Consider the following 13917-nt stretch of genomic DNA (forward strand, 5'->3'; position numbering starts at 1 on the left):
TATGATAAAAAATTAAATACGATAATGTAGCGAGGTCTTTACACAATTTTTTCTCCGTCCTCGTCGGAGGAGTTTACTCTCAGATGGTGCTTCGAAACGTCAACCTCACCATGGAGCTCCTCTGAGAGCTGCTCAAGAGTCTTCCTCTTGGTTTCAGGAATAAGAACGGTGGTACCAGCACCAAGCAGCATGAAGAGAGCAAATATCTCCATAACGTGTGGCAGCCAACAGTTCTTCTCCTTGCCGTCTTTGGCACAGTTGTGGTCTTGCAGGGTGCCGATACAGGTCTGCGCAATGATGGCACCAACCTTACCTGCGGCAGCACTAATACCGTGTGCGGTAGATCTGTATCTGGTAGGGAAACACTCACCAGGAACAATGAAGGTGGTGGTGTTTGGACCGAAGTTTTGGAAGAACTGCGCGAGAATGTAGAGCGCAAGAAGTCCCTTGTCTCCGAGCTTGTGGTAGGCGAATCCGATAACACAGAAGATGGCGGTCAGAATGAGGAAAGAAACGAATTGCAAGCTTTTTCTTCCAATGGTGTCGATGGTGGCAACGGAGAACCAGTAACCTGGGATGGCACCAGCACAAATAAGAATCAGGTTACCGGCAGCCTGGTTGTAAAGCGAGTAGTAGACGTTCTTGGAGGATGCGTAGCCAATGGTCTGCAAAATGGAAGCAGTGTTGAGACCCAAACCGTAGTATGCGATATCCAGCATGAACCAGGAACCAGCGGTACCAATGAGGATTTTCATGTGTTTCCACTTGGCGAAGTGGCTAAAGAAGTCTCTGGCAGTGGCCTTTGGTGGTCCCAAATCCTCCTGCTCGCCCAAGGCCTGCTCGGTCTCCTTAAGAACCTCGATGTCACCCCTGTCTGCGTCTCCGTGCTTACCAGAGGTGAACTTGGCAATGTCGGCGGTGGCCTTTTCGAGCTCTCTGGACACGTCGAAGGTGAATCTTGGGGACTCTGGGATGGTCAATCTGAAGTACAGCGCAATCATGCCGGGCACACAGCCGAACCCAATCAGTATTCTCCACATTTGGTCGCAGGCCTTGATACAGTTTCCCGTGCAGCTGGAAGCCGTCTCGGCGACAATCAGGTCATCCTTGTAGGCAGCGACGCAGATAAGAGCCACGAGACCGGCCAGAAGCTGGCCCCAGCCCTGGTTGGCGAAAACAGCACCCATGATGGCTCCTCTCCATTTGGTGGTCGAGAACTCGGAAGTGATGATGGAACTGAGCGGATAGTCACCACCGATACCGATACCCTGGATGATTCTGTAGAAGGTGAGAATAGCTGGGAAGGAGATGGCTTTGGACTCGCCAAGGGTACATTGCAAAACGGTAGCCACGATCATGATGATCAGCTCTAAACCGTAGATCTTCTTTCTTCCCACCAGGTCTGCAAGCATTCCGAATCCAAACTGTCCAATAACGGTACCCACGGAGGTGGACACTTTCAGAAGCGTGTTGGTGGAAGCAGGCATGGAGCCACCCCAATAAACATAGGTCATCATGGAGATGCCCAGATTAATGGCGAAGATGTCGTACGCATCGGTGAGGAAACCAACACCGGCAACCATGACCGCTCTCACGTGGTACCATCCAAAGCTGGCATTGTCGATCTTCTCCAGAGCCAGTCTTCTTCTTTCAAGAGGATCGGTGATATGGGCGAAGTCGTTGATGTAGTTGTGGAACGCTGCGTTACCACCAGCAGTTTTGTATTCGGCCATGAGAAAGATGCAGATGGACTTGAGGAGGACAGAGTGCTAATATTTATACCACAGAGCTGCAGATATAATTTATGCGGCTTGGGGGCAGATTAGTCGAACGAAAATTCTAATTAACCACGATGGCCGGAATATTGGCTACTATTTTGCCGGCCGGAGCACGGAAAAAGACGCGAGAAAACGCTGACTGCAACGTGACGCCGTTTTGATTGGCCTACGAGCCAAGAAAATGCCCAGAAGTAGGACGACAGTAGTTTCGCTTTCGAACGCCGAGCACACGTGCTACCAATAAGTTGTACTAATTTAGCAGGTCCTCGTGTGCGTGCAAAAAAAAATTTAAGAAAACGAGGCACGTGGGGGTCCTCAGCGATCCAGACAGAAAACGTGGGGCGGCCGTGCTGTTTTTTTTTTTTTTCTTTTCTTTCGTCGACACCTCTCGACGACCGACAGAACCTTGTTCCAAAGTCACATCTCTGCACCATCTAGCATATGTGTCCACCTTTGCACCAATATAATTATGTCCTTCCAAAACGTCCGCAAAGCGTCACAAGAGAAGGCCCAGGGGTTGCTACTACCTTCGCTGCAGTCTCCGCAGCCTTCTGTTAGTGTGTCAAGCTCAGTCTCGGTTGCCAACTCTGCCCCCACCGCGGACAAGACCTCCCTGATGGACTTTCTAGGGCAATTCGACAAAGATAGGTCCGATTACCACGATAAGGTCTCCAGCGCCAGTCAGGATGAGGAGGTTGAGGAGAGTGAGCCAGAAGAGCAGAACGAAAAATCAGAGGCTAAAACTGACGAGTCTGCCATTGCAGCGCATCCAATTGAGCCTGAGCCCGAACCGTCAAAACAGGAGTCCGAGACGGCGACAGAGAAAGCCTTTGATACCGAAAACATGCCCAAAGAACAGGAACCTGTGGACGACGAGACGTCTGTTTCGCTAGAGCATATTACGTCTACCAGCTATGGCGAGGGACAGGAACTGAATGACACTTCAGATTCGGAGCAAGAGGAGGAGGAGCTAAAAGCATCTGAGAAAGCCGAATTTCTGAAGCCAAAGAAACAGGACGACAAGAAGCTGCCTACAGACTACCCGAACCCTCCCACGACAAACAAGAAAAGCGTTGTGTTTGATTTCCAGAAGTTCCTGACAATGTTCAAAAACAAGCAATGTGAGCCTATTCACAAGTATCTTCGCTCTTTCTTGACCCAATTCTCGCAGAGAACATGGACTGTGGACGAGCAGGTCAAGCTGATCAAGGATTTTGAGGCGTTTCTGTACGACAAGCTGCTGCAATACTACCCTTTCAACACTCTCCAAGACGAGCTGGAGCTGGACAATTGCAAAGAAGGACTAGAGAAACTGGTGCTTACGCGACTGTATTCGCAGGTGTTTGCGCCGGCGACACCGAAACCGAAACAATCTCCACAGCAGCGCGAGGACCTGCAGAAAGACCGCAAGTACCACACATCCTTGAAACTCTACGACTGGATCAGTCCGAGACATCTGGACATCCCAGTTTCGCTGGGTCTGGAGTCCAACTTTGTGAAGCTTGCGTCTGGCGAGATTAATAAGATCAACAATTACAAGTCGCCGAGAGACAAGATCATCTGTATTTTGAACTGCTGCAAGATAATCTTCGGGCTTATCAGACAGCAGCAGAAAATGCATCAGATCGAAGAGAACGCCGACTCTTTTGTGCCGCTACTGATCTATGTGCTTTTGCAGGCCAAACCCAAATATCTCTACTCCAACTTGCAGTACATCGAACGGTTTAGATTGGAGGAGTTTCTAGTTGGCGAGACATCGTACTACGTGAGCACGCTGGAGATCGCATGCAACTTCATTATCGATCTTGACCGGGACAAGCTGACAATCGAGGACGAGGAGTTTGATGAGCAGCTTGCGCTCGCCAAGCAGAGGCTGGAGAAACAGAAGGAAGAAAAAAAACAGAAAAACGAGCAGAAGGCCGGCAACGACATCCTCTCGCCGATCCCAAAGAAATTGACCGAGCTGATAGGGTCGAACTCGAACGAGTCGCCGTCGCAGGTGCTCACAAAGTCGGCCGAGATGATGAAACAGTCGATCTCGTCGTCGTTCAATAACCTGTTCCAAACCTCGCCGTCTCCTTCGGAAACACCCGCCAAGCAGGAACTCATCGACATCAAAAAGCTATCTTTAGAAGAGCACGAGTACCAGGAGACAATGCGCAAGCAGCGAGAGGAGACGACCGATGCACTGGTCTCGATGTTTCCAAATTTGGACCGCGAACTGATTACCGATGTCGTTGCCTCCAAGGCCCGCACAGAAGGCGGAGGCAACATAGGCGACTGCGTTGACGCATTGTTGGAGCTCAGCCACTAACAATGGCCCGCAAGCATTCGTCGATCGCGCGCTCGTGTTGCAGGAGCTATTTTTTTTTCAAATTTCTCCTGTGAAAAAACCGCGAAGTGCGGCTCGGCGTGCGGCTCAAATCAGAATAGAATGACATGAAAAGTACCGAGTCTGAGCCAACAAAGTATCCATCTTATCGTTTAGGCGTGGGCAATGAACTCTCCAATGGACGCTGGCCAGGTGCTGGATGAGATCAAGACCACGGAATCACACTACGTCAGCGAACTGGGGTCGCTGATGAGACTCGTGAACGCGTTCGATGTGCGGTTCAACAACTACTTTGACGACTCGGTAGACGACGCCATTGAGGAGCAGATGAGTTACCGTCAGAAGATGAACGCGAGACTGGCGAAAGTTGTGCGGACGCTCATCGTGATGCACCGCGAACTGGCACAACTTCTCCAGACAGACGACCTGGCCGTGCTGGCTGCCAGGTTTGCAAAATGGTGCATGGACGTGATCAAGGTGTACAAGCAGTACATCAGCCTGTATCGTTTGCAGGAGAACCAGACAGTATCTGAGGTTGAGCTGCGTCGCCAGCCGCTTCTTAGACTGGCTTACTTGCACCAAAGCATAAGGGCCATCAAGAACATGCTGAGTCTGCAGATGGACCGTTTGCAAGGCGGGTCGGTTTTTTCCGACCTGGAAGTCGCCACACACAGACTGGAGCAGACAATGGAAGAGGCACACAGGATGGAGTGCCTACAGCGCAAGAAGCTGGACAAACACGTGAATTTTTCCAGCGTGCGCTCGATGACGGACTTTTCGATGATTTGTTCCAGTTTCAGTATGAACAGCGTGGTGGAGACGTACCGGACGGAGATGTACTACACGAACGAAAAGCTGGACACGTCGCTAATTTTTAGGACTCTGGAGCTGATGTTTCTCAAGAACCAGACTATTGCCCTGGTGTCTCTCGAAAAGGGAGAACGAACGCTGGTTTTCCCGCCATTGCGCGCCAACGAGCTCCATTACGACAAACAGGTGGAGGACGAGATTTATGTGTTCAAGCACACGCTGGACTCAGGCATCTGTGTGTATCTGAAGCTGGACAGCACGATGCACTCGAAACTGGCCAAGTTTTGGAATAGGCCCGCCAAGCTGACCAAGACACGGTCGATGGGCATGGGAATCCAATTGCAGGGAAGCGTGCCGTCAGAGTTGCCAGAAAGTGAGGAACGTCACCGTGTTTCTGAGGTCAAGGCTTATCGAGTGCAACAGCCGCTGGAGGCCGAGCTTCAGCCGGCCAGAGAAGCTCCCAGACCGCCGCTGCAGCCTGTGTCGTCGTCGAAGATCAACTCATTCGATCCGCAACGGTTTGCGCAGAATTATCAGCACGGTATCAATGGCAGCTATTTGAAGAAGAAACGGCCATCTGTGTTCGGAATGCTCTCCAACATCATCAGGAAAAAGTTGACTGTCTCTGAGTCTACGGATTCCGTTGCCGAGGATATCTTCCGCAAGAGCAAACACATGTTCCTGCAGCGCGTTGAATGGTGCAAATGGGCAGACAACCAATGGTCGCAGCCGGTGAGCGTCGATCTTCTGCTGCTCCAGTCCGACTCGGACAACTACCTGATGGGAACCACCATCGAGTCCGAATCAGGGACAGAGTTCCTAATCAAGCTCAACGACAGCACTATAGTGAGACGGGCCTCCGCATTGGACATCCACATCACCAGCTGCGATCTGCAGAGCGCCGTGACACTGTTCTGGCTCAAAACGGCCGGGATCGACGAGGCCAACGAGCTGCTCCAGAACGTTCTGACTAGATCTACGTCCCTGTCGAACTCCAGCTCGTACAGCTCAAACCTGAGTACCACAACTTACAATCCATCCATCAAAACGTTCGTTACCTCGACGTCAATCGCATCATATACTAAGAAATGAAACATCTAATATTATATATACAGTATGTTAATGCTCGTAGACTATCAACGAGGCGCTGGTGAGGTTTCTCTGGACATCGACCTTGTCCACGTCATGAGTATCCTCGACCTCTCCCCAGCGTTCGGTCTGATAAATTGTCTCCAAGGTGGCAGCACGGGCAATATCGTCGACGGTCAGGTCGATGTTGTCCTGTTTGTCGTTCAGTCTGAGGATGGCCACGCCGCTAAGGAAGGACTTAGCCGTCAGAGTGGCCTTCTCAAGCGAAGCCAAAGACCAAAAGTCCAGCGTGTCGAGCCATTTGCGGACAGCCTTCACGGTGGCCTCTGGCTGTTTGTTGCCAACGAGTCCGTGGACGTCCGAGTCCATGTATGTCAGCTTGACCTCCTCGCCATTTTCCGCGTAAGGCTGGAAAAATTCCTCCATCGACTTCATGATCGGCCGGTACGTCTCTTCCTGGGCCTTTCTGAGCTTTCCGTCGCAGTCTTTGGCTGGAGAAAACACCAGAAGCGTGTCTGTGTCGAGATATCTCAGCAGAAGCGCCTTCAAGTTCTCTTTGTCGCCGACTTTGGTCAATAGCTCGGCGTCTTGCTTCTTGTGCGACTGTTCCAGATCAATGCATCTAGACACTAAAGACGTAAGTGGCACCAAATACGGTTTGATCTGCAAACTGGGCAGATGCTTCCACTCGTGGGCCAGTAAGTAGGCCAACGTGTGCTTATTTTTCGGGACCGTCAATTGGAAGCCGAGCGGCGTCTTGATCGACTTGCCGTCGAGCAGGATATGGTATCCATCGTCTTTCTCTGACAAATCCACCTTTTCCCAGAACTTGGTCAGCGTCTGCTCCAGTTTCCTGGTCTCCGATGGAGCCTTGGCGGACTGCGCGCCCAGCGTTGCATAGCCCCTAAAATAAGGGGCCTTTATATTTCTAAGGACAAATGCCATGAAGAGAGTTTTGAGAAATAATCATCTAATTTAATTTTCTTGTTAAAACCACATAAAGGTCGATCGACCCAAATAATGAGCTCTGGGTTCCCCGTCGACGTGCCCGTCACAGACCTGGACGTGGACGACGAGACGTTCCGAATTGACGACTACGACGATGACAACGTTTCGCTGGATTTGCGCAACCTGAGACCTGCCCCTGAGTCTTTCTTTGGGAAGGTCAAGACAAACTTCCTCAAGGTGTTCCGACAGCGCCACAAGGGCTTTGAGTATCTCGACACGATCGAGATGTTTGACCGCAACCGGTCGGATTCGAGTTTTGCCGAGCTGGGCGAGTTCGGGCCTGTGAGAAGACGCAACTACAAAAAGCTGTACTTCCACCTTCTTCTAGGCGGGTTTTTGGCTCTCCTGCTGGCCCTCTCGCTTCTCGTCACGCGCACGCGCTCGGGAGGGTCTGTCAGAACGTCAGCAAAGCCTATTTTGTCGAACGGAACACACGAGTTTTACCCAACGACTATTCTTATCTCTCTGGACGGGTTCCACCCTCACTACGTCTCACCGGCCCTGACGCCGTTTTTGCACAATTTGATGATTGGCAAGGGATATGCGCCGCCATACATGATTCCATCGAACCCAACAGTCACGTTTGCGAACCATTACACGCTGGTGACGGGGCTCAAACCTATTTATCACGGTATCGTCTCGAACCGCTTCTACGACGCCGCATCGCACGAAACTTTCACCAATACCAACGACTCGATCGCTCTGCAGCCCCAATGGTGGGGCGGCGAGCCCGTGTGGTCCACAGCGGCCCGCCAGGGCGTCAGCAGCGCGGTCCACATGTGGCCCGGGTCGGAGGTCGATTATGGCGCCAACAACAACCCGATGGAGGTAGACCGGTTCAACAAGTCTGAAGTTCTGTCGAGAAAAATTGGCCGCATATTTGAGTGGCTCGATAGGCCGCTGGTCTCGCGGCCTGAGCTGTTGTTGTCGTATGTTCCCACCATCGATACCTTGGGCCACGAGTACGGAATTTCTGGTCCAGAGCTCGCCCAAGGACTCGAATATGTGGACAGCTTTTTGGAAGCTGTGTACGTGGGGCTAGCGAAACGCAACCTGACCCATCTAGTGAACATGGTTGTTGTTTCTGACCACGGCATGGCGCCGACTTCCGACGACCGTCTTATCTATTTGGACGATCTGGTGGAGCTTGACAAGATCGAGCATCTCGACGGCTGGCCGCTGTATGGGCTTCGGCCATTTGCCAAGTTCAGTGTAGATGATGTGTTCAGCGAGATCACTGAAAAATACCGCGCGGATCCGCAGAACAGCCACTACACCGTGCACAAAAAGGAAGATATCGAGAACGAGCTGTTTGGAGGGAAAAGCCAGTACGACTCGCGAATTGCGCCAATATGGATTATCCCGAAAGTCGGCTACGCAATCACCACGCACAAGTTCATGGAGAAGAACAAGCACTACACTCCGAAAGGCGTGCACGGCTACAACAACACAGAAGTGCTGATGAGGTCGTTATTTATTGGAACGGGCCCCTACTTTGAGCACAAAATGGGCTCGTCGTACAAGATGCTACCATTCGAGAACACCGAGGTGTACAACATCGTGTGCGAGTCGCTGAATCTGGTGCCTGCTCCCAACAACGGCAGTCTGCCTTCAGTGCTCTCGCCGAGCCGCGCGCTGCCCGAGTCGTGGAGGGAAAGCAGGACGTATCCAGACACGGACTTTGACGTGGAGTGGGTGCACAAAACAGCAACGGTGGACCTTCTGTGGGGCGACGGCCGTGCTGAGCCAGACCTGAAGGATGGGGGAGAGGAGGAGGAGGAGGAGGAGGAAAAGGAAAAGGAAAAGGAGAAAGAAAAGGAGAAAGAAAAGGAGAAGGAGAAGGTGAAGGAGAAGGAGAAGGAGAAGGAGAAGGAGAAGGAGAAGGAGAAGGAGAAAGAAGGAGAAAAAGAGAAGGGAGAGGAGAAAGGGAAACCTGCCCAAGACGCTAACTCGGACGATGACGACTCTGGTTCCGACTCTGACTCCGACTCTGACTCCGACCCTGTGCCTCCCCGCAAGCCGCACTTCTCGTTCCACGACATGTGGGAGTCTGTGGAGGAGGCTGCCGAGGACTTCATCGAAGAAGTGGAGGATTTCTTTGACGAGTCGTCCTGAGTCATCAATTAAGCTTATCGTGACAGGCTGTGTAGTTGAAAAATTTTATCTTGATATACTCCCGCCCGCAGGATAGATTGCTCGTATATATCGCAACTTTCTGTCCTCTCCCACGTTGATGTCGCAAAACGTCCCTGGCCAGCTCTCCAACCAGCTGATGGATCCCAACATGCACGAGAATGCCTCCAGCGCCACTCTCCAGGAGACAGACAGCGTCAATACGTTGCTGTCGCGGACCAGCCAGAAAAACAGCAATGTGGTGGACCTGGAGCCCCGCGACGCGCGAGATTCCCAGCCGATTGGCGGCGAATCGCCGGCGTTGCTGGCCACGTCCGTTGGGTTCGACTCGCAGGGCCATCTGATCACGTCGGCCTCCAACATCTCGCTTTTGTCGCTCTCGTCCACGCCTTCCAATTTGCAGCGAACGTTCACCAACCCGCGTCTGCCGCTGCTACAGACGACGTCGTCGACGGCGGTCCCGCAGCAGCAGCAGTACTACCGCAAGTACTCGTTCACGTCGCCCAAGACCAGCGGCCGTGCGCAGCCGATGGCAATCCACGCGGCGCCAGACTCGCCGTCGCTGATCCCGACGTCTCTCGCCGCGTCGCCGTCCAACTTCAACCTGAACCAGTCGTCGCCGCCAAACTCGCTCAAGTCGCGCAGCTCGTCCTACATCAACGCTCCAAGTCTCCGGCTCAACACCCGATTCCCAACGCACCTTCCCTCAACGAGAACAGACTCGGTCCCGAACTCGATCGGCGGCCGCTCGCCAGAGTTCCTGCCCTGCTCGCTCTCGATGCCGCCCATGACGCCGCTCAACCTCTCGATGCCCGCCGTGTCGGACGAGAGCCCCTTCGACAACGACAGCGACCCAAACAGCCAGGGCAGCTACAGAAGCGGGAAAAGCCCCAATCTCGAACATTACGACGGCCCCGTCTTTGCAGAGCAGATCCAGGACGCAGAGCTATAGGCTACGGCTTCAGGTCTACACAGGCCCAGATGTCGCGGAGCAACACGCGGTGCGCGTCCCACGACATGACGCTCACAAACTCGTCGGTGCTCTTGATGAACTTGCAATGCTTGTGCTCCATCTCATAGTCCCACTTTCCCAGGAGATCGTACTCGACCACCAGGTCGCGCATCGCCATGTCCAGCCTGTTCTGCTCGGTCGCCAGCGACAGCCCGCTGTGTTTGAACGCCGTCGACAGCATCACGCTCAGAAGCGAGCCGGGCGGGAACAGGTTCCACGCGTCTCTGGTGTTCCAGAGCCGTAAGTAGCCAGACTCAAGGCTCATGTCGACGTTCCGTATTTGAGTGGTCCCAGACACCCTGTCGTACATGTTGGCGAGACTCTCGGACCAGAGCTTGGGCGAGTTGAAGGTGACCAGCAGGTTGGCGATCTGCACCAGGTGGAAGTTGAGACTGATGATCGAGGCTATAGAGCCGCCCATAGAATGGCCCGCTATCACCAGCTGGTAGTCCGGATACTGCTGCTTGGCCTTGAGGTACTCGACAAAGACGTCCTCGAACATCCTGTCGGCAATGTTAGAGTAGCCAGAATGCACCTTGTTGAACTTGAAGTAGTTTCTCCAGTAGTAGCCCCAGTACTGGCTCCGGTAGTAGGTGTACGGGTGTTGGACCATCCCGGGGTCCACTTTCTTCTTGACCGACTTCCAGAAACCCTCCTGGTACACCTGGGGCCAGAAGTTGATGGCCTGGTCGCTGTAGATGGCGAAGTAGTCCTTGAGCTCGAGATCCGATCTGATCGAGACGACGATTTTGTGGTAGTGGTGGTCCAGAAAGAGCACGCCCTTGCCGTTGAGCAGATACTGCGTCCAGTCGAGCTTGCTGGCGGGCTTTTTCGTATTGAGCTGCTTTACTATCTCCACGTCGGTGGTGTTGTTTGGTATATTGGTGAACTGCTCCAGTTTGGACGGGAACTGCAGACTTGTGGGGCCTGCCTCCGATGGTAGCTTGAGAGCGCCGTGTTTGTTATCGCAGTTTGTGATTTGCAGAAAAGACGCCAGCTTGTCCAGAAAAACGAAAACGTCCTCGTTGTTGAGCGGGACGCCCTTGGGCTGGTGGCGACTGATGACTCGGGACAGGTCCCACGAGGTCGAGACGCCAGACTTTGGCGACGGTGTCGAGTGGTTTCTCGGGACGGGCTGACAGTCTGCTGGGAACGCTGCTAGCAGCAGTGCGCATATCCAGGTTGTGATCAGCATTAGATGGAACAGGAGTGCTCCAACATGGCCAGATCGCGATCTTATATCCCGGCACGGCAGTATTCTGTTCTGCCCCAATAGGTCGATCGACGCGGCCCTGAAAAAAAAAAGTTAAAATTAGCAACTGACAACAAAAAAAGTGAAATCAGGGAAGTGAAAAAGGTTCACCGGTAGCAGACACTTATGTCATTATGGGCAGAAGAAAAATCGAGATCCAGCCAATTAATGACGAGCGGAACAGAACTGTAACGTTCGTGAAGCGAAAAGCCGGGCTGTTCAAGAAGGCCCACGAGCTGTCGATTCTTTGTAAGGTTGACATCGCCGTGATCATCATCGGCCACAACCACAAGGTGTACGAATATTCGTCCAACGACCCGCAGGCGGTGATAGAGAAGTACCAGCAGTCTGGACAGACCCAGGAGTCGAAAAGACCGCAAGACTATGGCAATTACAAGCTAGTTTCCAGAGTCTCGACCAAGAAGGGAGCCAGAACCGACAACAGACACGTGAAGCAGGAGTCTGTGGACGAGGACATATCGGACGACCCGAACCACTCTGAAATGGACGGAGAAGAGGATGACGACGCAGACTATGAGGAAACTCCTACTAAGAAACGCAAGCTCTCCAGATCAGTGTCGTCTGAGGATCGTCCGCGAAGACCAGCTTTTGTGCCGCCCAAAGAGACAGCCGCGGTACAGCTGAACTCCAAGCTGTCCAAGCGGCCGCTGCTGAGCTTGCAGATTCCTAGCAACGACAGATCGAACTCCGATAGCGACATCACGGTGACAGCCATGGAATCGGGTCAGCTGAACGAGAACAAGAACGGTGCAGACTCTGGCGCCGCGCGTGCGCGGACGTCGCCAAACGCGAAAAAAGTCAGCATTGCGGCCACCCCCACGTCCAACACGTTCCTGCCAGGACTCAACATCATGACCCAGCAGAACGCCCAGAACCCGCTAGACCAGACCAACTCCTCCAACAAATCGACTCCTGTGTCGGCGACGCTGCCCCACGGGCTGTTCTCCTCGCTCCCGCAAATGTCGCCGACGCAGATCCTCCCGACTCCGATCTTTCCCCTGGGTCCGCAACAACAGCAACTGATGCAGCAGCAGAACTTTGCACCCTACAGCGCCAAATTTCCACCAAAATCGTCCACGGGGCCGCCTCCGTTCTTCAATTACACGGGAGACACCCCTGTGCTCCCTTCGGGGCTCTCGTCGCGGTATCTGGACATGTTTCCCTCGCCTAATGTATATTATAGCCAGGACTGGCCTATGCCGATGGGGACAGGAAATCAGCCCGTGCAGAACCCAGGAGGCCCGCCAGGACCGGGTTCCAACGGCCAGCCCGGCCACCACGTGCCGCAGCAGCTGAACCAGCAACAGGAAGGCGCCAATAACGGCGACTCTGGACAAAAGGGCGGCCCTACTTCGTCGTCTGGCACCGCGTACGGGGGGCCGACAAGCAGCAGCGGCACACAGGGCCAGGAGGGGAACTTCTCCACGCTGACGAGCCCGCTACAAGTTATCGGCTCGGCGATCTACAACCAGGCTGCCCAGGCCGCGCAGGCTGCCGAGCGACGAGAGGAAGACAAATGAGTGTATAGTAGCTTTAATAAGTGCTTTTAATATTCCACACGAGGGGCACGTGACCGTGTGCAGGGTTTACAAGTTTTTCACGCTTGTTTTTCAGCGAAAAAAAATTCGTGAAATATTCTCTACTAAAGATGAAGGTAGGTAGACAGAAAGCTATCCGCAAAGTGTACTAACCATGAAGTTGAACATCGCTTACCCAGCCAACGGTACCCAGAAGAGTATCGACATTGACGATGAGCACAAACTGAGGGCCTTCTACGAGAAGAGAATGGGCCAGGAGGTCGAGGGAGACGCCGTGAGCGATGAGTTCAAGGGCTACGTCTTCAAGATCACTGGTGGTAACGACAAGCAAGGTTTCCCAATGAAGCAGGGTGTCATGATCCCAAACAGAGTCAAGCTGCTCTTGACCAAGGGCGTCTCCTGTTACAGACCAAGAAGAACCGGAGAGAGAAAGAGAAAGTCTGTCAGAGGTTGCATTGTTGGTAACGACCTTGCTGTCCTGTCTCTTGTTGTTGTCAAGCAAGGTGAGCAGGAGATCGAGGGTCTGACCGACACTCAGGTCCCAAAGAGATTGGGTCCTAAGAGAGCCAACCACATCAGAAAGTTCTACGGTTTGACCAAGGAGGACGACGTTAGACAATTTGTTATTAGAAGAGAGGTTGTTAAGGGCGACAAGAAGTACACCAAGGCTCCAAAGATCCAGAGATTGATCACTCCTCAGAGACTCCAAAGAAAGAGAGCTGTCAAGGCTGCGAAGGTTAAGAACGCCCAGGCCCAAAGAGATGCTGCTGCTGAGTACGCCCAGCTGCTTGCCCAGCGTCTGCACGAGCGTAAGGCTGAGAAGGCTGAGATCAAAAAGAGAAGAGCTTCTTCGTTGAAGGCTTAGGTAATGTAGTGAATATATGCAGGTTAAGCGACAGTAGCGAGCTTTGTGCTTCATCTATTCATCTATACTATAGTCATTT

The 13917-nt window shown here is 53.0% G+C and overlaps 9 protein-coding genes across 9 annotated transcripts; 6 read left to right on the plus strand and 3 right to left on the minus strand.

The window, feature by feature from the left end:
* Nucleotides 1-38: 38 nt before the first annotated feature.
* KL928_000438 (uncharacterized protein) lies at nt 39-1733 on the minus strand (the record flags this gene model as incomplete). Its single annotated transcript, XM_043205071.1, has 1 exon — nt 39-1733. The coding sequence occupies one exon, from the start codon at nt 1731-1733 to the stop codon at nt 39-41; it is 1695 nt and encodes a 564-aa protein (XP_043062333.1).
* Nucleotides 1734-2247: 514 nt separating this feature from the next.
* KL928_000439 (uncharacterized protein) lies at nt 2248-4092 on the plus strand (the record flags this gene model as incomplete). Its single annotated transcript, XM_043205082.1, has 1 exon — nt 2248-4092. The coding sequence occupies one exon, from the start codon at nt 2248-2250 to the stop codon at nt 4090-4092; it is 1845 nt and encodes a 614-aa protein (XP_043062334.1).
* Nucleotides 4093-4275: 183 nt separating this feature from the next.
* On the plus strand, nt 4276-6012 carry KL928_000440 (uncharacterized protein; the record flags this gene model as incomplete). The annotated part of the gene is made up of 1 exon (XM_043205094.1): nt 4276-6012. One exon carries the CDS (start codon nt 4276-4278, stop codon nt 6010-6012), a length of 1737 nt encoding a protein of 578 aa, XP_043062335.1.
* Nucleotides 6013-6039: 27 nt separating this feature from the next.
* On the minus strand, nt 6040-6954 carry KL928_000441 (uncharacterized protein; the record flags this gene model as incomplete). The annotated part of the gene is made up of 1 exon (XM_043205105.1): nt 6040-6954. The coding sequence occupies one exon, from the start codon at nt 6952-6954 to the stop codon at nt 6040-6042; it is 915 nt and encodes a 304-aa protein (XP_043062336.1).
* Nucleotides 6955-7029: 75 nt separating this feature from the next.
* On the plus strand, nt 7030-9132 carry KL928_000442 (uncharacterized protein; the record flags this gene model as incomplete). The annotated part of the gene is made up of 1 exon (XM_043205116.1): nt 7030-9132. One exon carries the CDS (start codon nt 7030-7032, stop codon nt 9130-9132), a length of 2103 nt encoding a protein of 700 aa, XP_043062337.1.
* Nucleotides 9133-9250: 118 nt separating this feature from the next.
* On the plus strand, nt 9251-10102 carry KL928_000443 (uncharacterized protein; the record flags this gene model as incomplete). The annotated part of the gene is made up of 1 exon (XM_043205127.1): nt 9251-10102. One exon carries the CDS (start codon nt 9251-9253, stop codon nt 10100-10102), a length of 852 nt encoding a protein of 283 aa, XP_043062338.1.
* Nucleotide 10103: 1 nt separating this feature from the next.
* On the minus strand, nt 10104-11357 carry KL928_000444 (uncharacterized protein; the record flags this gene model as incomplete). Its single annotated transcript, XM_043205138.1, has 1 exon — nt 10104-11357. The coding sequence occupies one exon, from the start codon at nt 11355-11357 to the stop codon at nt 10104-10106; it is 1254 nt and encodes a 417-aa protein (XP_043062339.1).
* A 191-nt stretch (nt 11358-11548) lies between these two features.
* On the plus strand, nt 11549-12955 carry KL928_000445 (uncharacterized protein; the record flags this gene model as incomplete). Its single annotated transcript, XM_043205149.1, has 1 exon — nt 11549-12955. One exon carries the CDS (start codon nt 11549-11551, stop codon nt 12953-12955), a length of 1407 nt encoding a protein of 468 aa, XP_043062340.1.
* A 172-nt stretch (nt 12956-13127) lies between these two features.
* KL928_000446 (uncharacterized protein) lies at nt 13128-13838 on the plus strand (the record flags this gene model as incomplete). The annotated part of the gene is made up of 1 exon (XM_043205160.1): nt 13128-13838. The coding sequence occupies one exon, from the start codon at nt 13128-13130 to the stop codon at nt 13836-13838; it is 711 nt and encodes a 236-aa protein (XP_043062341.1).
* Between the last annotated feature and the right edge of the window lie 79 nt (nt 13839-13917).

The sequence above is a fragment of the Ogataea angusta genome (assembly GCF_019207475.1).
Source record: "Ogataea angusta isolate 61-244 chromosome Unknown 61-244_NODE_1_length_1302399_cov_90.877568, whole genome shotgun sequence".
Taxonomy (NCBI): Eukaryota; Fungi; Ascomycota; class Pichiomycetes; order Pichiales; family Pichiaceae; genus Ogataea; species Ogataea angusta.